The 24286-nt window shown below is 29.7% G+C and overlaps 1 protein-coding gene across 1 annotated transcript; it reads right to left on the bottom strand.

Annotated features, from left to right (window-relative positions):
- Nucleotides 1-732: 732 nt before the first annotated feature.
- On the bottom strand, nt 733-6168 carry LOC125841791 (peroxisomal fatty acid beta-oxidation multifunctional protein AIM1-like). Its single transcript, XM_049520957.1, has 18 exons — nt 6052-6168; nt 5602-5673; nt 4656-4718; nt 4515-4571; nt 4354-4421; nt 4187-4268; nt 4045-4100; nt 3656-3943; nt 3386-3472; nt 3089-3263; nt 2867-2988; nt 2557-2720; nt 2184-2438; nt 1940-2061; nt 1647-1768; nt 1390-1538; nt 1140-1278; nt 733-1041 (listed from the first exon to the last, which is right to left on the bottom strand). Exons 1-18 carry the CDS (start codon nt 6146-6148, stop codon nt 1027-1029), a joined length of 2133 nt encoding a protein of 710 aa, XP_049376914.1. The 5' UTR covers nt 6149-6168; the 3' UTR covers nt 733-1026.
- Between the last annotated feature and the right edge of the window lie 18118 nt (nt 6169-24286).

The raw sequence follows: 24286 nt of genomic DNA, 5'->3' as shown, positions 1-24286 counted from the left end.
ATATATTAGAGTCCAACTAAATTCGAATTCGCATTGGAAAGTTCTATATTTGGGTAAAGTGCTTCCTACACTCATACTATTGATGATTTTCTTGTTGGATACTTGATCCTCTTGTAAAATTGAAACGCTACTCAAGTTTAACACCACTAACTGTTCTAGTCATATCCTTTTAATTCTTTCATTATAGTAACTAATCAAGGGGAAAGTTGCCTCTGATGTTCCCTTTTTTTCTCAACTCTGTCTATTTATCCATCATCTTCAGTTTCGGATTTTCTGCCATCACGTGGATGCTCCCACCATTCCAATTTACATGACACTGTTTAACTAGCTACAAAGTTTAAAAAAGAAACACTTTTTTTTTAAATTGTGGTCCAAAACAAATATTTGTGTGGTTATAAATTATTTTGTTAAGGGTAATAGGAAAAATTTAATGTTAAGTTTTTTTCTAGTTATAGATTGATAACATTCTCTTTGAAATCGACTAAAAAAGAATGTGTGCTATCTAAATTGGGACACAGGGAATACTAGTTTTGGTTGGATGAATAGTTGATATACATGGTTAAAATTACTCTTTATGTTTTTACGTAAATGTTGAACTCCCTTCGCCTAGTTTTCATGTTTACTTCTTTCGATTTTGAATCCCTTAGTGAAAATTCTGGCTCGGCTACTCGTCTATTAGGAAAAGTTCAGCCTACATTAAAAGGGAATACTTTGAACAAAAGGAACTTTGAGAAACTTTGGGATACTTCATTCACCTTTTCTCAGATGATTACATTATAGAGCCAACACTGGAACCATACAGTTTGGCTTCTTTTACATCTACCATCAACTAACTTGAGGGAAAAGAATTTCGAAACAGTTAAAGAAATCAAGCCTAATTGACTAACTGATTTTACATAATCAAACTCCTATCTAATCCCAGTGAAAACCAAATTTCACTCCTTATTTCCAAGCAAATAATTCAGCATGCATGATCGCGTTCCTGCTGCTTCTGCATTTGATTCTATGATAGTATCTGTAGTTAGGTCAACACGATCCTCCCTACGATGCATCATGAAGGACGAAGGACGTCAATGAATTGAACAAATAAGCTATGACATATAGATGAAGATGAACAAGAATGGTTACAATATCCTTACCAAGGGCAGACCTTTTGCAGCTCTCTGTTCCAAGAATGTTGATGGCTTAAAGAAATCACCATAGGCCTCATACCAACCTTTTAGCTTCGAGTATATGTACTCACATCCAATCGTATCAGCCCAAAACATGACGCCTCCACTGCATAGAATATAGTCATACAGTCATTACAATATGTTCAATAGCTAGTACGTACAGAATAGACGATGAATTATCTACATAGAGGTGGCCTGATTTCTGCTTTCTACTTACGTTTCTGAAGGAAATTTGAATCCATGGACAGATGCAATGTCAATATCAGATGCTCGGACAACTATTCCTTCCTCAATAACTCGACAAGCCTCATTCACCACTGGAAAGAATATCATTTCTAGAATTTCTTCATCTGTCACAGATATAGGCTGCAGAATCACACACAACAAAATCATGTTAAGCCTTATATCACTCGAACATGAACAATATAGCATTGTTTGTTGTTACGCGTGAATGTTTAATCAGCTGTAACAAACCTTTCCAGCAGGAGCAATATTGGTAAGTCTCATAGACTCCTCAACGATTTGTAGCACAGGGCGATCAGCTTCTGGCTTGCTTCCTTTATTATACGTGTAATATCCTTTACCATTCTTCTTACCTACGACGTAATACATAAACATTTAGAAAACCGGACCACTTTAAAGGTGTCATTTAACTTCCTAAATTGAAACTTACATTTCCTTCAAAATTCTGTTTCCTTAAATTTGAATTTGAGAAATGTTTTCAAGCCAAGAGTTAAGTGGAAAACATAAATGTGTTTGTTCAGTACCTTCCCGTCCATTTTCTACCATTAGTTGAACCAATGGAGACTGAAAAGCGCGGTCTGGATAAGCAGCAACAAACTCTTCTACACCAGCCAAAAATATACCATAGCCGGTAAGATCCTGAAGCCTGCATAACATAATATACTAAAATGTTAATATGAACAAAATTGGTGCAAGTACACAGAGGTGCAGATATATTGTGTATGCTCATGTCAAGATGAACAATTTTCAGTCTAGAGAAAAACTTACTGAAAAGGACCAAGTCGCATGCCAAACTCAGTGATAACGTGGTCAATTCTGAAGATATCAACGCCTAAATTTGCCAACAGGTCTGGTCCTTGCATATAAGGGAAGAAGCTCCGGTTGACAGCAAAACCAGTACAATTTTTCACTACAATGGGGACTTTCTTCAAAATCTTAGTGAATTTTATAACATCAACAATTACTTGTGGAGAAGTATTTTCCGTCCTCACGATTTCCACCAGAGGCATCAAATGTGCAGGACTTCATCCATGAAAAGAAACAAAAATGAAAAACAATAATTAAGCAACAGAATAAGTCATGAAACAGTAATAGTATATAATCTCAGAAGGCAAAAAGTCTGTATAAAATTGAACCTCACCTGAATAAATGTATCCCCAAAATGCGATCTTGGCTACTTGTTCTTTTCCCAATCACATCAAGACTAATTGTAGATGTGTTTGATGCAAAAATGCACTCTGAAGTACAAACTTTCTCAATATCCTCAAAAATTGATTGTTTTAGAGACACATTCTCGTTAACAGCCTAAAAGAGAGAGACATAGATTTCATCAGAAATACGTTTAATATGCATTAGCTACAAGGATACGCGAAAGACATCCAATATGAAAATAAAAATAATGATTCAGCATGGTAACTAAGAGGAAGAGGTGGTGAATGTATTACTATTACCTCAATAACCATGTCGACGTCTTTCAAGTCTTCATAGTCTAAAGTTCCTTTAAGAAGAGACAAAGTCCTTTTCATCTTATCCTGATTCAGCTTTCCTCTTGTTACAAAGCCTTGTAGATTTGCTGCAACACAAATAACATAACAATATTTCAGACTTGACTTAATAGAACAACATGCGGAACATTACATTATACAAAGATATTCAACATGTTATATACTAACCTTCTACTGATTTCAAAGCTTTCGATAAATATTCATGGTTAATTTCTTTAAGTACAACACTAATGTTGCTGATAATGAGAGCTGTAGCAATGCCAGATCCCATTAATCCACCACCAACAACTGCAACTTTTTCTATTCTCCGAGGCTTAAGCCCAATATCAGTAACACTTGGTACCTGTAAATTGTATTTACCACTTTGTTAGACTACATTGTAGTAGGCCCTAGAAACAGTTCCAATTTCTTTGTCCATTCTTAATTAAACATGAATTTATGGCCTAATATCTGTCGGGAACTGACCTTTGTTGTTGCACGTTCGGATAGAAATACATGAAGAAGACCTTTTGCAGTATTTGACAACACTAGCTCTTTAAATACCTCATCTTCCTGCAATTAGTTACACATTGATTATAAGGAAGAAGCAAACAAAGTTACTCGGAAGGAAATCGTAGAAATCACCATAGAAACTATAAGCAATAAATGTTTCCCAACTGAATGACTAGGGGGAGAGATATGAAGTCATTGACATATCGAAGCAAAATACATACGTAATGCCATAAGATTGTTCACCTTAAGAACACCAGCATATCCTCCAGCTACAATGCCTTCTTCGATCACATCAAGACAGGCTCTATAACGAGGCACTGTATAACGTTGTCTAGCACTTTTCAGTATCTCAAGTGACTCATCCTTAGGTCCAAGTTTATCCGTCTTTTCAAGAGAATTACAATTTGGCTGGCGGCCTTCAACAATGTCAAGTGCCCAACACCGAGCAACTATCAAGAGCTCCTCTGAAGAGACAATGGCATCAATAAGACCCAACTCCTTCCCTTCTTCAGAAGTTATAGTCTTCGATGACTGTTCAATATTTACACAAAACTTCAGCTTCAGCAATCTTTACATTACCATCTAAACTACGTACAACGACTGATTACATAGCGTATGCTACCTACACTTACCATCAACATATCAACAGCCTTTGAGGTACCAACTAGCCTTGGAAGCCTTTGAGTGCCTAATAACACATGTCCAATTAGTTTTCCAAACTTAAAACAGAGAGGCATACCAAATCATAAACATATAAGTATAAAAGAAATGTACCTCCACATCCTGGAATAACTCCAAGCTTCAGCTCAGGTAAACCAAGATCACATTTTGGCGTGGCAATTCGAGCACTACACCCCTACACAATTTATAAACAAATAAATGAAATTTTGAGAAACATTGAATTATAATGAAATGAAAAAAGTAGAACAGAGTGAACAAACCATAGCCAACTCCAAACCACCACCAAGAGCAAATCCTTGAATTGCAGCAACAGAAGGCTTATTCCCATCTATATATAAAATATGATCACCAAAGTTTTGGTTACACAATCAAATTACTACTGCATATTAATTACCAACTATACTTTAGATTATGAACATACTTTCGATTTTATTAACCACTAGACCAATCGATGCATCAGGTAGAAGTGATATATCTCCTGGAATTTTAAAATTAGGAAAAAACTGGTTAGCCAACATTAGGTACGTACATTAGTTGATCAAATAAGTGAGGTAAAATTTACCATGCTTATGAACATTCTCCATAACACTAATGTCCAAACCTCCACAAAATCTACCATTCGCACCTATAAACATACGAATTTGAGGACGACAAACAAATTAAAATGGAAGTGTTAATCTAGCACAATGACATTAGCAGCTCATAAATATCATAACAATAGAAGCTATGATGAACAAATTTGAACATTAGATTTACAATACTAATCTGTTTGACACTTTTGCTTATTGGCATTAACTTTAAACAATTATCTGATATTTTTTACTAATTTTGTAGATAATCAGAGAACAAAACGATTACTCTATTGAAAATTTTCATTCCATATGTGAAAATATTAGTTAAAGTGCACTATAGTTGACTCTCTTTTTTTAAAACTGGTAGTCACTAATTAAGGGACCACTAAATTTGACTATTAGAAAATAAAAAGTTACTACAAATATTGTGTGGCAAAACTTGCCAGAGTTTAAAATAGTTGGGTCATGACCTATTTGTTGACTTGATTCAATGTGCTAAAACCAAAAATGATCCATCATCACGTATAATTAATATTTTCGTATTTCAATTTATTTCGATTTGGCACAGAATTCAAAAAAGTAAAAAAGATTTTTGAATATTACTTGTGATCTAACATTAAAGATATGTCAAATGTATCAAAATATCATTTAATTTGTCAGTCTTAGACATATCACGTGAAAAGTTGAAAGTCACTTGAAACTAAAGAGTAGTCAAATGAATTGAAACAGAGGGAGTATTTTGAAGCAAGCGTAAATGCTATTCTATTCTATCGTTACTCAAGCATGGGATTTTTTATTTTTTTCTTTTGGAAACTACATTGTATAGCCGTCCATTGAAATAATAGCCAACAAACATATTTTTTTTTTTTGTATATTATTGTATAATTTACATAAAATATACACTAACGTATATTTTTTTGTGAGAGCAAAACTTACCAGAAAGAACAATTGCCTTCACGTTATCGCAATCAATAGCCTCTTGATAGAATCTCTTCAACTCCTCAATTGCTATTCATAAATCACACTTAATAACATTAACAGAAGGATAAAACAAAGGAAATAAAAAGCAAATAAGCAAAAATGTACTTTCTCACTGAAAAAAAGAAAGAAGATAAAGATAAATATTTTGTTTGGATTACCTTATTTTAGATGTTTTTAAATCAAAATAGCTATTAAGCAGTTTTAGAGCGTTTGGATAAAATTAAAAAAATAAGTACTTATAAGCACTTGTTTTAAAACCAAAATAATAAAAATAAATCAAAAATCAGAAGTTAGAATTTCTAACTTATAATTTTGATTTATAAGTCATAAGCCAAAAGTCAATCTGAACGGGCTTTTAATGTTAGAAACTTTTTTACTGAAAGTAAGAAGGAAAAAGGAAAGAACCTGTGAGAGTTAAGGCATTAACAGGTGGATTAATCATAGTGATAACAGCCACACCATCACTCCCAATTTCCATATTGATAGAACCCTTATTTGCCATTTCTTCTATATATAGTAATTTCCTATATATAATTCAAAACACAAATTTGGTAAGCTCTTTATTTCATTAGAATAGCTTTACAACATGTATTGACACTACAAAATACTTGCTCAGTTCGCTTTTACTTGTCCAGTACTTCAGATCACTCATTTCAAATCATTACTCAAGTCCATATAAAGACTATATACACTAACTAATATGAGTATCATTTACTATTATTTCTTATAGAATGTGTAAAATTTTATTATGAACAAATAAAAACGAACGATAAGGATATATATTATTATTATTTTCAAAATGAAGAAAAAGAGGGAGTAAGCAAGGCTACAAGTGTTTTTGAAATGAATGAAGAAGAGAAAGTAGACCTGTGCCTTCTAATTTTTTGTGGAAGCTGTGTGATTTGATCAAGGACGAGTTTGTTATGTGAGTGAGTGCTCTATTTATATATGGGAAAAAGAGGGCCACTCAAGTTGGAAAAAAAAAATAAATAGCCAACCAATCTATTGGCAGAGCTACCAATATAGACTGAACCTTGACTTGTCTTATCAAGAACCTTGGCGGAATGAAAAAATTTATTCTAAAAGGATTATAATATTTTTAAGAAAATATATATTATATATATAATTAAAATTTGAGAATTAAAAACACCTCAAAATTTGGTGTGAATTATTAGTTTCATCTTTGAATATTGACGGTCTAAAAACATTCCTTAACTTTACTAATTGAACTTAAATACGCTCTCAATCTTGCAACATGAGTGAAATACACCCCTAAATTCTCGTCAAGTCTAGAGGCACAGTTTTCAACACTTCCCTTGATTTTTTATCAAGAGTCTCATGCTCCTACAAAAGTTTGAGACCACTTGCTATGTCATGTGACAAATCGATGGTATATCTAAGTTTAATTAGTCAAGTAGAGGAGTATTTTTAAAGGTGTCAATAGTTCAGAAATAAAACTAATAATTTGTACCAAGATCAGAGATGTTTTTAATACTTCCGTATTAAAATTTTGATACTACTTAACATGTCGTTTAACATGTCGTGGAGCCTAGCACGCCGATCTAGAATTTAAAATTATTGAACGCTAAAAGGGCTATATTCTCCTATTTGTTAAAAATTTCCCATGTGTGAATAGTAAACGATTTTTATATACTGCACCAGCACCACTTATGTTTTAATCAGATTTAAAAGTATTTGATTAAAATAATACATACATAATGATTTGTTAACTTTTTGTCCCTAACAACTAAAAGTTCAAAATGAATGAATGAATGACATACTTCAAAATAGTTAGGAGTATTAATTATTAATTAGTACATAATGATAGAAGTAGTTGGGGTCTTGGGGAGTACAAAATTCATAGGTACGCCTACTTTATTAAATTAATAGAGTAATTATTTTCGTGTAAATTTTCCAATTAATTACACTATTTTCTCTAGATGTACACATGTGGTTTATTTAAATTTAAAAACACGTATATATCTGCCCCTCATCTATAATTTGGCGTCTTCATTCATCTAGACTTTATTATTGCGTATTCAAAGTTTGCTTCTTAATTTTTAAATGTTAAATTTACATATATTTAAAATTAATATAAATTGTCTTATGAGTTGCTCCATATAATTTTTATCTAAAAATAATAATAATAACAATTATCAGTGTTTTAAAAGGCGAGGGCGTGTGGCGGAACGTTTTACTTAGCATAGAAAGAGGTGTAAGCCTCGAGACGTTGGGTGTAAGCCCTATGGATCTTTAAATTTTTAATTTACAACATATAGTATAATAAATAATAACACAAAATTATAAAAATACATCAATAGTTTGAAATAATTACATACATGATAAAGAAACTCATAGAAAATAAAACTTCTAACATTATTAGACAAGTATAAATAATCTAATATCTTAACTTTCTAATAATAAAAGAATCATTATTTCTAAAAAATATATTATTATTATCATACTATATGATCTACCCCTAAAAGAAAATAATAATGAAAACTTATTATTATTATAATAAAAACATCACTCCATCATGAATAAAATTAAAATTACAGTTAAATAGCTAAATAAAATATGAAAATTTTGAGGTATATGACAAAAACATGATGACCAATGATAAGTAAAAAAGTAAAGTCTAGCTATGTATTTTTAAAAGAAATGTTACATAATACATAAATCACCCTCACAATGCTACCAAATAGTAAATATGTGATACCACAACTTGTTATTTGAGTTACTCTCAATATTCTTATTTCTATTGATTAAAAACTATTAGGTATAATTCATTTATTCAAGAATTATGAGGGTCAACAATGTTAACTAAAGAATTTAACACATAATTTGTGTAAGATCTATATTAGGTGAGCCCCGAGCGTTGAATTGGGCGTGTTTAGGGTGTACAATCAAGCGCTTAGGGCGTAAGTCTTACAGAACTAAACCTCATACGAGCTCCACCTCAAGGTGAGTCCCAACAAAATCTTTTAAAAGAGCGAAAACAACTAATATTTTTTATTTTGTGATATATACCAATGAAAATCTTTCAATCAATAGGTCACTTTTTATGGGTTATTTGGTTTGAGAAATAAGGGATTACCACTTTGAAATTAAATGGAAATGAATGAAAGAATATTTAATCGACCCATATTAAATCTGAAATTTTGGTTCTTCAAAATTAACTTATGTCACGTTTGGTAGAATTTCTTATTTTAAGATAAACAATATCAGAACTAATTATATCATAATTATAATGTTATTTTTATCCCATCATTCTATACGGAATTAATAACATTTTCAAAATTGATATCCCAGGATCAAATACCAAAATGATACATTTGTCCTCCTCCAAAGTTCTTTAAAAAGGTTAAGGTTAACATTTAATTTAAAATAAAAGGTATATCTCACCTTAATATCTAATTTAAACCAAATGTATCTTTATAGTATACCTAGTATCCCTCCTTTTCAGTTCAATAAACAAAACCTCTACTTGATGAAGAAAAAAACATCCAAAAAATATATCCACTAGACACTAAATTATTATTATTATAGATCGGAGAATTTATAAAAGTAAAAGACAGAAAGAAAGAGAAAAGAAAGTACCTTGTTGTTACCAAACCGCACACTTTATTATTCCGGCCAAAATTCGGCAAGCTCACAAAACTTAGTAAGAAAAGTTTACAAGAGAGAGAGAGTACAAAACGGAAGAGAGGGTTTGAATTTTTGGCAAAATTAAAGGACAAGATGTAAAAAGAAGTGTAAAGCTTATCCGCGTCGATAGCAGGCCCGCACTACTGTAGATACACTGTTCACCTACAGTAGATACATTGTTCACCTACAGTAAATACACTATTACCAGGACCCAGATAGGGAAAGAGTTAAATCTTTACCTTGTTTAACCCTTGCTAATCCTGCTTGGCCAAAGATTGTAGAGACGGATGCGTCTAATATTGGGTATGGAGGTATATTGAAACAAATTAATCCGCATGATAAAAATGAATATCTTATTCAATTTCATTCAGGAAAATGGAGCGATGCTCAGAAAAAATATGCGACGGTAGCTCATGATATGTACACTTCTGTTTACATCTTGTCCTTTAATTTTGCCAAAAAATCTTCGGCTTTCTTCAATGCATCCACTGGTGTGTCTTCTTCATATGGTTGTGCTTCGTGCATATCTTCACTTGTTTCACTACGCATTGATGAATCTGATTTTGCGTAATGACTTACATTTAGAAGAATCTTTTTCTTTACTTCTTCTAGATATTTCATAATCATTTTTTATTATTATNGTTTCACTACGCATTGATGAATCTGATTTTGCGTAATGACTTACATTTAGAAGAATCTTTTTCTTTACTTCTTCTAGATATTTCATAATCATTTATTATTATTATTATTATTATTATTATTATTATTATTATTATTATTATTATCATCATGTTTATTATGTTTATTATGCTTATTGTGTTTATTATGTTTATTATGCTTATTATGTTTATTATGTTTATGTCTATGTCAAATAAATTATGAGAGAGAGTATATTGCCATCATGATAGGAAAGTCAAGCTAATAACAAAGTAGGAAGTTTCAGATTAATAAGCTTGGTCCTACTTTCTCTATGCAAAATTTAATTAAAAAAAGTATATAGTTCATTAAAAAGAAAAATATGCTCCTTTGACTTTTTTTATTTTTGGGACTCTTCTTTATGATCTATGAATTATTGGTGCCAATTGCCAACTATTGTGAGTCTTGTCTGTATCAGGTGTATAGAGAGAAATTAATGGAGTTATAATTCTATCCTTTGGATACCATATATAGATTCTTATTTTTAATTTGCTTTTTAAAAAAGAACAAATATTTAAATTTTGATTTGTGTAATGGTTCAGATTTGGACTTCTTTAATAATTAGGATTAAATATACTTCTATATATCCTATATTTAATTGATTCAACTATATATATATATATATATATATATATATATATACACTTTTATTTGTCAACGATTGAGCTTTTTGACTTTTTCTTTTACTAGAGAAAGGGTCAATTCGTTCTTGAATTATGACAAATTGTTCATATTTGCTATGAATATTTCAAAAATGTACGCATTATATTTTTTTTTTGTGCATTATTTATCATTGCTATCGATCACCGGCGTAGCAACTCCACTACTTGAAGGCCATATATTGATAGTACTTTATTCCGATGATTTTCACACTATGAACAAATAAAAATCACCACATTCTTTAATTGATTTTTTTTAAAACTATTTAGGTTCTCTTTACTCTCTATAAAAAAAAATGAAAATCAAATTAAAACTTACTTTTTAGATGACTGTATACTTGCTACGAATTGTTCCTTGGTATTCTTATTTATAAATTGTTCTACCTTGATTCCCACCTCTCAAATTGTTCTTGATAAAAAAAAATATAACATGGAAAATGGTACTGCTCATCACGTATAGTCTTTTGACCTTACATTTTGAGACAAATTCCATTAATGGAACTTTTTCTTTAACACACACTTTGAACACAAATAATATATAACAGCATATAATAAATGTAATTAATTAATGAGATGTTGGTGGCTTGGTGTGAACCATGATGATAATCTAAAATTTAAGCGTTTTGAGACAACAATACACTTCTAACTACTTCTTACTAATTAGATTATGTCTCAAAACACTCCCTTAGCTTGTGTGTGAACTCAATTTATTTTTCTTGGGTCAAACACCGGAAATATCTTCTAAGGTGAGACAGGCGGAGTTGCTCGAATGGTAAACACCCCTCACTTCCAATAATCTTATTGTGAGTTCGAGTCAACAAAAGAGCAAAAAGGTGGAAGCTCCTATGGGATTGGTTTAAAAAAAGAGACAATAATACATATCTAACTACTTCTGTCTTTAATTTTAGTTTATATTAATAACATGTAAAGAGAATAGGACTTGGATGTAACTGAACCACAAAATCCAACTCATTAGGTGATCATGATTATCTAAGGCGCCATATAAACAAACGATATGCCACTCACTCTCTCGACCGATGTAGGACCTTAACATTGATCATGGTTCAAAGACCTAGATAATTAAAGTGCAAAAAACATATATAATGTGAGAATCAGGGGTGTCAAAAATGAACTCAAATATAGATAACCCTCCCAGAATTTTAATGGTTGGGCTCAAGATAATTTGAATTGGGTTCAATCTCAACTCATTCAAGCCTAACTCATTTTAAGAGAATCCTCAATTGAGCCCAATTCAATCTCTAATTTCGACCCGTTTTAAAACTCTTTACTAAGATATGCTCCTATATTAAAGGTATGAATTATTATCTATTTAACATCTTTTAAGATTTATCTATCCATTTGTTACTTTTTTTAAAAAAAAAATCTTGAGCTGACATTCGAATTGTGATTATAAAAGTTAAATATCACTATGTTAAAATTATTGAGATTAATCAGGTCAAATTAGGCGGGTCAAGACCCAACCCGTTTTTAGCCCATTTGAACCCAACCCATTTGAGCCCAAAGTAAACTTGGGTGGGTCAAGACCCAACCCGATTTTTTTTAACCCATTTTAATATCTCCAATTTCAACTCAATCCGCCCATTTGACACCCCTAGTGAGAACCTAACATCAGAAGAATCAAGAGCAAATACGAGTATAGCTCTGATAATGTAATAATCGAAATCTGCACAAGCAAATACATTTTTTACCTCAACAGATACGATGTTGAATGTAGGGTCGTCTTAACCCCTAGGTCACTAAAGTCATCGCTTGAGGCCCCATATTTGGTGGGGGAGGGGGCATTTTTTTTTAAAAAAAAATTGCTTATAAATGTTATTTTTGAAAAATAAATTATATGTACTATGTGCTATGATTTTTATCAAGGAAACTGTATATGAGATGAATATAGAACCTGAATTTCGTAAGATACAATTTGATGAAAATATTGATAACATAAAGTAACAATTTGATCAAGTTAATTTTTCACTTCAAAATAGATTTGAACAAATTGAAGCATATGAAAATATTTTTGATTTCTTATTTAGTGGTAAATTGAGATCACTAGATGATGAGAACTTAAAAAAGACATTGTCTTAACCTTGAACTGTCTTTAACACATAATAGTCATTATGATATTGATGGTTTAGATTTATTTTTGGAATTAAAAGTGTTCAGAGAAATAATACAAGTAAAAGATAATGATCTAATAAAAATACTCAATCAAATAAAAAGACTTGATTCTTTTCCAAATACGCATATTGCTTAAAGAATAATGTTAAAAGTTCCTTTAACCATTGCTTCAGCTGGAAGAAGTTTTTCAAAACTAAAATTGATTAAATCTTATTTAAGATTAACAATATCTCAAGAGAGCTTTTTGAATAGATTAGCTATATTATCAACTGAAAAGTAATTATTAAAAAAAATTGATTATAAAATAGTTAATAATGACTTCACATCTAAAAAAACTAGAAAAATAGATTTTAACTAAAAGTATATATGATGAAAAAAAAAAATATAACGGTCCCTCTCTTAAATTTCGCTTTAGGCCCTCAATCTTATTGAATCGACCCTGATTGAATGTATGAACCATCTCATTTGAATATTTAAGTTATGAGAGAAAATACACTTTTAATTACTTTTTTTTTTTAATCTAAATATATGTCAAGTACCTTTATTAATTGACTAGTCTAAAGTTTTTTTTAAAAAAATGTCTTGATGGTGTTGTAGTACTTCAAACAATACTATGCAATTATGGAAATGGGGGATGTATTGGACATTGAAAAAGTGGCATCCAAACTTGACTATCATCTTCAACCATATTATAGAATTTCCTAGAAAGAAACTTTCACTATCAAGTGACCTCTACGATATATATATGGGCCGTAATACTCGTATAATGTCTTTTTTGCGGGGTTGACTTGTATAATGTACATATACGTACAGTTTATTTTCCCACCGTTATATATTTTTCATTTCTTAGGTCTGGGGATATTTATTGAAATTAAATATCCCTCCTATAGTAATGTGCAAATGTTAAAACGTACTAATACATAATATCTACTTATCCATCAACATTTATTTTAATGATGATAGTGATGTATAACCCAAATTGAACACGTATATATATATATATATTCGTTAATTTTCACCAATATACGTACTAGATAACTTAAACCAATAAGACTTGTATAGATAAAAAGAAATTATTTTGTATTTTTTAATACCATTGGAGTTTAAACAATTGAAATCTTAATTAGGGTAAGCGCTTTGTCCTCCTTCAATAAAAGGTACAATTCAATAATACGCAAGTACCATCAATAACTAGTTTAAAGTTCAAAAAGGATATTTTGGTAGTTATTGGGGGAGAAAATGACATAAATAGTCCCTTAATTATAGAAGTAGGTTTAAAATGGTCCCTTAATTATACACTTAACAGATTTAGTCCTTTAATTATTTAAAAAATTATTAGTTTTGGTTCCTTAACTATACACTTACCGGTTTTAGTCCCTTAACTATAAACTTACCGATTTTAGTCCTTTAAGTATTCTAAAACTTATCAGGTTTGGTCTTTGTCCATTTTTAAAATACCAATAGCTTAGGTTTATATTAACAGAATTCATGTCTCGAAAAATTAAATCCTTTAGCAATTTTTTTCTGTTGGTTCTCTCTCTGCTACTTTTTCTTCAAATTAACTTTATGCGAAGAACCTTAACCTCAACGATTTAAAATAAAATTCACGAGGAAAGAAATCATAATTTTATTCAAGAGAGGATAAAATGAAGCATATTATTTCTACTAATGACTTGATAATGCTAAACTTTATTATAAAAAAGAAAAAAATTATTACCCGTTAAATTCAAAGTTTGTACTCCAACGACTTCATTGATTGAAATTTGTTTAATTTTTTAGAAATTGAAATTTATAAAATGGTAGATTTACAATTCTTTTTTTTTTAAATAGATCAAGTTAATTATTCTATTCATTTTATTTTACGTAAAGAAATTTTAGTAAATTAAATAAAATCTGCACTGATTAGCATATTCAAGTGCGGGTTCAAGTCATTAACAACAATTATATGCTTAATTTTATCCTCCATTAAATAAAATTAGGACTTATATCTTCTTTCTTCATTAATTTTATTTTGAATCGTTGACGTTATTGTTCTTTTCATAAGAGTAGTTTGAAGAAAAAAAGGGCGGGGATAGAGAAACAACTTAAAAAATGGGTTAAAGATTTAATTTTACGAAGATTTCCGTTAATATAAACCTAAGCTATTTGTATTTAAAACATGGACAAAGACCAAACCTGATAAGTTTTTGAATACTTAAAGGATTAAAAACGGTAAGTTTATAGTTAAGGGACTAAAATCGGTATGTGTATAGTTAAGGGACCAAAGCTGATAAGTTTTTGAATAGTTAAGGACTAAATCTGTTAAGTGTATAGTTAAGAGAATATTTTAGACCTACTCCTATAGTTAAGAGACTATTTATGTTATTTTCTCGTTATTGGGGTGTACTGCAGAGTCAACTAGGTTAAAGGGTCCAACTTGTTTATACATAATTAAAATTAATTTTTATATATATTTAGGTGTTAGTAAAAAATTGTTCAAATAGAAAAGGTAACCTTGTCTCCTTTATATCAAGGGTGCAATAAGGGTTGAGATTGAAATATTTTATAAATTCTAGGTTTGAACCAAAAAAAAGTCCAATTTAATTTGGAATGCATAGACTTAAAATTGATACAGATTTGACTTGGAATTTGGAAAATCTCTTAGCTACGCAAGTTCAGAAAGCAACTTTGTGCAATTATCTCTCATTTATTTTTATCACTATACATACTTACAATAGATATAATTTCTTCGTATTTAATTAAAATTTTAAATTCGCTCCTTGAATATATAGAAACTACTGGTAGGGATCGGTGTGCTTCCTCCAATAATAGATCCTATATGACATAAATTTAAATAAATGGTAATCAATTTAGTAATTTTCAGACATTATATAGATTATAGTTATATAAAAAAAAAATTACCAATTCATTTTAAATGAATATTTAATTTACTGCATTAACATTGATTAATTCGTAGATTGGAATTCTCACAAATAAAAAGTACTATAACCAGAGTATTTTGTACGTTATTGGAATTTGGAAGTGGTTATTGTTCTTTAAATTAAACACTTTCTATTATATTATATAATATAGTAAAACTTTTCTATTATACATTGTATTTCCCTCTTTTTTAGAGCAGTCAATATGGGCTAGGCCCGTTTGACGGTCTAACCCGTGATTTAATAAAGTTGGGCTACGATTTTTGGAGCTCATTTAAGAAAAAGGCTTTTTAGCTCGGCCTGAATAAGCCTGTCGATTTGTGGGGCTTGAGAAATATGGATAGAGTCAGCCCGTGGACCAAATAAAAATTAATTAAAAAAATAGAGTATTAAAATTAACAGGAGTCTACACTCAAAATCTATTTAAAGTTTGAAATATTACAATTTAAATACAAATTATATTTATAAAATATGTACTACATAAAATAAAGTTCCTAAAATTTCTAGAGAATCACTACATAGGCCATAGCCTATGAATATTATCATAGTTTTTGTGTTTTATTATGATCTTTGAAAAACAATTAGGTTAATATTTCTATTTAACTATTTATGTTTTTACTTGAAATCAAACTTAATAAATATTATATAGATAGTATTATTTGTGTATTTGATTAACAAGTAGTAACATTAGTCAATATTTATGATAATATTTTTAAATTATAATTTAATTTAAAGAATTATAAAAAATAAACTTTTAAGAAAAGAGGGTTGACCCGGCAAAGCCCGTAACCCACACACTTGTGGGCTAGACCGATCATTTCCTGGCCCACATAAAAAATTGGCTAGCCCGACTTGGCCCATCAAATTGCAAAGCCTGTATGGGTTAGCTCGAATGGGGTGAATCAACCCATATTGACAGCTCATACTCTTTTTTTTTTTAGAAATGCAGTCCAAATTTCACCGATATAAATGTCCCCTCGTGACCAATTTTTATTCAATCGGGGAATACTTGAGATCTCCAAATCTTAATTTTATTAAACTTATTAGAATTTTTAGATTTTGTGTTTTAATCTGAATCTTTTCCTTATTATTTGTTATATTCTTTTTATTGTCTTCTTTTTCTTTATTTTGGGAGTTGCTGCAGCTAAGCCAAGAGTTTTTCGGATTCAGTTTATTTATCTTCAAGAGGTAATAATAAAATTTAAGTACATTTTATCATTTTCAAACCTCACTAATGAATTTCACGGGATATATATAATGTTATTGTAATATGAACATGATAATTATACGTTTCTATATTATTATTTAACAAATTAAAGCTGCACATTCCCCACCGGCCACCATTATATATGATCCGTAATAATTATATGCTCACCTAAACACAATCAAACAAATAATCCATCACATATAACATGGACCAGATCGAAGAGTGAGGATATCATATCTCGAGTAACATGTTAGACAGTTAGACTAAATTATTATATATTGAATTAGCTAGGTAAAAACTAATACAATTACTACTTTCAAATATTTGTGAAAAAACTTAGAAATCAAATTAGTCGCTTAGTTGGTTGACAATGTGAAATCTTTCACTTTGTTGGTGAGGTTTTAATTCTCCATCTTGTCATCTCCTCCTTTTATCCTACCCCAATTTTTTATTTTTTATTTTTTTATGAAAAACGAATTATTTGTTGGTACGCCATTGATAAAGCGCATTTTGATCAAGCTTGTCGCACAAATTTTCCTAGTACAATTTACATCTTTCGTATAGAATGCAAACTATTTTATTGAAGTGTGGAGGGTTTCAGGGTGCACCACACAGGAAATGTATCATGTGGTCATGCATGAGAAATATATACTTTGTGATCAAATCAAATCTGTTATTCTTTTATATAACCAGTTAGATATTTTAATAAAGGTATAATATATTAATGTATTTGTTGATTTCTATTCCTCTAATTTTAGGTGGGCACAAATTGACACATGCATCCTATGAGACATTTTACAAATAATTTTGAGTGTATTTGACACACATTGTCACGTAGAATATTTGTGTCTATTTATTAAACTTTATACAAATTTAAATATTCATTTATACACAATATCCAAAGTTGAAAGACATAAATATCAGTTAAAGTCAAATTAAAGTGATATTATGCATTTAGAAAAAGTGTGACTCGATGATGTACTTTTAAAAAATAAAAATAAAAAAAGAAAAAAACTTGTACCGCTAACAAAAAAAATTAATTATACACAATAAAATAACTAAAAGATTGATAAAGGGTAAGTTTTAAATAAAAGTATGACTCTTAGATGATGTGCTTTCAAAAAGAAAATATTAAAAATTTATCAAACGATGTCAATACCAAAAAAACTGAGATAATTGATACACTTTTGAAATTCAAATTCTAATACACACAATAAAGTAACTGAAAATTTGATATAGTATAACTAAAAAAAAAATAGCCAATCAAACCATATCAATCATTAAAATTTAAAAAAATAATGGAAGTCGATAAGATTCCCTCTAGCAAACGTCAATAAAGTTGTCATCAAAGGAGAAAAGTCAGTAGTTTAAATCAACACATGTTCAAGATTAGTATTATTTATTATTCAAATAGAAAACAAAGCAAAAGGGAATTTCTCCACTGAACATCAATTCAATCTCGAAAAATTTTAAAAAAGTATTTAAAGATATTTTTTGATCCTCAACCCACCTAACCAAAAAAAAAAACAAAATTTCAAGCTATGTTTTTATTTAAATTAAATAAGATGAAAGATTTATTTTTAAGAATAAATAACTAAAATTTGTAAAAAAATAATAATTAGATATTAGCAAAATCGTTTTTCATAAGTTAAAAAAGAAGAAGTGAAAACTCCTCAAAACAACACTAATTAATTAATGCTCAAAAATAATTTTAAATATTTATTGGTTAAATACAAATTGATTTTCTCAAAAATTTATGGTTGTTGTGACAGATGTATTTGTCTTGTCACCTGAATACGCCCTTTAAGATTTGTGACATTTTGATTGGCTGTATACGTAACGTCCGTGCAGATTCCATGAATTAGTCTTATTATTTTTGGCACACATGACATGAGTATATTACTCCTTGTCCCTATTTACTTGTCCATATTTTCTTTTTTAGTTGTTTTTATTTACTTGTTTATTTTGACAAATCAATAAATAACATTTTTTTTTGTACCCTCATTTAAACTTCTTGAAAATTTTTACGCTTTAATTCATCATTTTTGAAACAAGACAATATTTATTTTACTTAGGAAGTGACATAATCTTTTAAGTTACCCAAAAGAGCATTTCGTTAATTTATGAGTAAAAATTTTGAACAATCTTTTTACTCTAAAAATGGATAGAAATAAACTTGAAGAATCATCCACCTCAATAGAAATATTTACATCTATTTCATTCATTAAACTTGATTTATTTTGTCATGTGTCCATTGATTGTTTGATTTCTCATTTCATTGAAGCATTTTTTATAACAAAATATTTTGGTGGGAAATTTTTAAATGTTACAAAAAATTGTAAGTGTACGTTGTTTTCCTTCAATTTTTTTCACTTGAATTCAAAGAAGTGGCTGTAATTTTTTTTTAACTTAATTTAACTAAAGTGCTAACCTTCTTTGTCATTTGTGGGTCTTACGCAGTGAACCCACTAAAATGTGAAAAGTTGTCATAAATAAATAAACTGATGAACTTCCCACAACATTGATTAGCTATCTCATCTTTGAAATTTGGACAATGGCTTTAATGAGTAAATTGATTTTGGAATCATAATTAATAAGGGTAAAATTGTAACTTCACTATGTTAATCATTGTTGTCTTAATAGGTGTGTCATTTCTAAAGTGGACAAGTAAATAGGGACAGCGGGAGTAGTATTTTTATACAATTTTATTAAATGGGTATATTATAGTTCATGAATAAGGTATTAAAAATATTATGAAAGTGATGAATTATTCATCCGTTCCTATTTACATATCGTTTTTACTAAGTAGAAATGACATTTTCCTATTTTACCCTTAAGAGTTATTAGCCTTGAAAATATATACAAATTTGATCAACATAGGAAAATTAATTAACTATAATTCATATTCATTGGTCAATTTAATTAATCAACATAAATTAATTTATGTTCATTTATTAAAAACTTGATTTCAAGAGAACACTAGATAAAGTACGATAGTAAACTTACCTAGTTTCATAAGGGGCGTGAAATCTAAAATGGTGACAACTAATTAAATAGGAAAGGAGGCTGTAATAAATTACATATTTTTATGTTTCTTTTATACTCCTTATGTTCCTATTAAATTGTCATTATTTTAGATTTCACGTCCTTTAAGAAACTAGGTAAGCTTACCATTGCATCCTTATTTAGTGTTTTCTTAAAGTCAAGTTTTCAATTATGAAAATGAATTAATTTATTTTAATTAATTACTTTGACCGATGAACATAAATGATTTACTTAGTATTTCTATGTTGGTCAAATGCATATTTCAAAGCTAATACTCCATTTGTCCAACAATAGTTATCCACTATTGACTTGACACATATCTTAAGAAACAATAAATAATTGGGGTAATATTACTATATTATCCTTTAACTTTATTAAATATAATGATTTGAGAAATGTGTCAGATGATGAATACTATAACAAGGGTAAAATAGATACAAAAAGTAAATTATCTTTTGATTTTAAAAATTGAACAAGTATTGTTGGATAACTATTTTTAGTGTAGTGGACAACTATTGTTGGACGGATGGAGTAAATATCAAAGGTAAAATTGGAAAAATAGTGCATTTATGCATTGGTTTTGTGATATTACAAGTGTTAAAGATTATCTATTTTTAGTAAGGACGACATATATAATTAAAAAGAATATAAATAAATATTTATGATTACATGTTATTACAAACACTCAAATATTATGTTATATTATATATTTCCTACAACATAATATTTGAGCGTTTGTAATAACATGTTCTAACAATTTCGATTGTAATTACAAACGCTCAAATATTATTTATAAACAAAGTTCTAACTGTATTCCTAATATTACGAAGAAGTTGTACTCTCCCCACTAGCAGAAGCCAAATTTGACTACCCTCTATACCGATTTCCTAGAAGCTTATAATTGTCAAGTACCTCGATTTTATCCAATTTCGATTCAGTTCGATTCTTCAATTTTCGATGTTAGAAACATATTCACCAAATATCAAATTTAATTGAGAATATGTATAAAAGTTTTTTAAAAAAAATTATATTTAAAATGGATGCAAAAGTCTTAAGCTTCTACAATGGAGAAATTATATGGTTAAGCAAACATATACTTATTAATTAGTCATCATAGCTATAGTTTCAATTAATTACCACTCGCGATCAACATTCAGTGATAATTACGTGGACTTAATTTTTGAGTTTATATAATTCGCATGTTTGTATAATTCAAAATTCGTATAATATAATTTTGTATAATATAATTTGTATAATTGTTTAAAGTTAAGATGTTTGTGTTTGAATAAATTCGTTATTTCGAGTTTATACAAAAATAATTCAATTATGCAAATGTACTTGCGGATTATACAAATGGGACAACTTAAACTATAGCTACAACCCGTAAATATGTAAACTATAGCTATAGAGCATAATTAAATTTATTACAGTGACTATTTATAAAAATTCCTGTATAATAATTTATTAACGTTAATGCATATAATTAAAAGAATGTGACATATTTTAAGTAATTGAACACTAAAGAATACGCACAAAAAAGGTTCCCAAAATTTGAATCAAATGTCTTATTGAAATATTTTATTACGTGTTTAAATGCTTAGTTAAAATAAATCATAATTTATTGACAAACTTAGTTAGGGAGCAATGTATTAACCCAAAAAGTATTATAGTGAAATTCCCTTTTTGGATAAGTTTTGTCCTTTTAAGCTTTCTGATAGTGATATATACAGATTTCTATTTTTGGAAGGGAAAAGGCATAAATTTACTTTTGAACTTGTCTCGAAATGTCATTACACACTTAAACTAATATAGTGACTTATTACACCTCTGCTACTAAATAGTGAATTTTTTTAACCTCTAAGACGTGTAGCATCACTCTCACAATGGGAAGTGTATCACACTTGCACCACATCAATGCCATGTCACTGCCACATCAGATGCCATGTCAAATTTTGACTAAAATTCTCCATATCATTCAATTGTTTCTTCTTCAATGAACACCACCATGAACCCACTACCATTGCCGCCATATTACTACCAAATCTATATATTTCACCATAAAAATCAAAATAGTCACCATAAATTTCATCACCTATGATCAAATTCACCATCGAAATCATACTATCACCATTATCTCCACAAAAATTAGAAAGATCCACAACAAAATTTGGCACCCATAAATAAACTCATCGCCAAAATTACATCATCACCATCAAAAGGTACAAACCCACCACCAAATATCACTACCACCATTGTCAATCAAATTTTTCTTCTCCACCACCTTCAATTCCCGCTTCTTTGTCACCCAATGCAGGCAAATCCATCATTATATTTTATTTTTTAAAGGGATAAGGGTCTGAAAAATACCCCAACTTTGGTCGAATTTTGGTCGAATTTGCTGTTGCGATACTAAACTTTCATGAGGACCTATTACCTCCCTAGATTATTTAATACCGTATTTTAAACATATATATTTGCCCATGTGGACATAAAAAATAATGCAAAATTATAAATAGTAATGTGTCCACGTGGGCACATATATACCTTTAAAATACACTATTAAATAGTTCAGGGGGTAAAAAATACGGTATTAAATAGTCTAGGGAGGTAATAGGTCATCATGAAAGTTTAGTTTCGCAACAACAAATTCGACCAAAGTTGGGGTATTTTTCAGACCTTTATCCCTTTTTTAAACTTAATCATGAATTTTATCAACCACCAATAAAGCCGAAGAGAAAAATCAAATATAATGAAATGGTGAAATCGAATAAGTATTAAAATAGGATATGATGGGGGAGGGGTGGGGGAGAGGATATTGGTGGAGGTATAGTGGAGTGGATGGAAATTGGGTATGAAAAAATGATGGAAAAAAATAAAGAAGAAGAAGACGGTTGCCTATGAAGAAGAAGAAGAAGAAGAAGAAGAAGAGGTATTGGGTGGAGGGTGGAGGGTGGGGGTAGGATGATAGTAAAATGAAGATTTTAATTTTTTTTTTACTTTATTTACTGTCAAATGTGCTTTTCTTTTTTTATTTTTTGCCACGTCAGTTTTAGGGGGTAAAAAGATTCATTTTTAAACAGTTAAGGTTTGTAATAGATCGTCATGATAGTTTAAGCGTATAACTGACTTTTCGAGACAAATTGAAGGGTGAATTTAATAGTAATTCATACTTTATTACATGGCATAACTTCACATGTCATAGTCTTTGCTCTTGGCCTCACATTTGCTTTCTTATTGAGTTGATTATGCTTTAATTTATACGAACTTCGTTTCAGTTTATATAAGTTAGTTTGAATTGATATAAAATTAAAAAAAGAACCTTTTAAAAAAAATTGTGATTATTTATATGGCTGTAAATTATTTCATTAAAGGTAAAATGAATATTTTAGAATTAAATTATTATATATTAACTATAGAAATGTACTAGAAAATGGTCTAAAGTTCCCCCAACCTATACCTGAAATCTCAACTACACACTCCAACTTCACGGGTGTCCAATCACCCCCTGAACATTTTATTTGTTTATTTACTACACACTTGAGTGCTGCCCTGTCCATATAAACCAAATAAATTGTCTCACGTGTTTGCACGCGCGAGTCCCCACCCACTTCAACCCCCAATTCTTGTTTTTTTCTCCATTTTCGTCCTAAAAACATAAGAAACCCCAAAGAGAAGCTTTTCATCTCGTTTTCTCCATTCAAATCGAAGCATTTCTGGTGATGATCGAGCATTTTTGTGTGTATTTTCAACTTGATTACATAGTTTATCAACTGATTTAATAAAGGTTAAATCTTCTTCCCAGATTTAATTTCGACCAAGAAGTTTGCAAATTCAGAAAAATTTCATATTTGCATCTCACTACAGCGTTGAGCATTGGGCCGGATTTATCCATACAAAACTTATTCAAGTTTTCATTTGTCATTTTTAAAGAATTTCGAGAAAATTAAATATTCAAACTAGAGATTCTAAATAAGAAATTAGAGCAGATTACAAATCCTAACTTCAAGATTTAAAGTAGAAATGAACATAAACAACTAAAACCTACCTTAAATTGAAAGAAAATTGTGAAATTTAAAAAAAAGGAACAAGGGTTAATGGTGGGGAAGAAGGAAAAATGGTTTATTTAACTCGGGGAAGATGACTGTTGGAGAAGTACACTTTTTTTGTCAAAATTTAAGGCTATTGCCTCTTCTCACGCGCCTAGAGGAGGTGTTCTCACCTCTTATGACAGGTCAGCACTCAAGTGTGTAGTAAATAGACAAATAAAATGTTAGAGGGGGGGGGGGGGGGGGGNGAGGTGATAGGACACCCGTGAAGTTGGAGTGTGTAGTTGGGGT

The sequence above is a fragment of the Solanum stenotomum genome, chromosome 10 (assembly GCF_019186545.1).
Source record: "Solanum stenotomum isolate F172 chromosome 10, ASM1918654v1, whole genome shotgun sequence".
Taxonomy (NCBI): Eukaryota; Viridiplantae; Streptophyta; class Magnoliopsida; order Solanales; family Solanaceae; genus Solanum; species Solanum stenotomum.
Note: the sequence above shows the minus strand (reverse complement) of the source record. Positions and strands in the feature narration are given on the sequence as shown.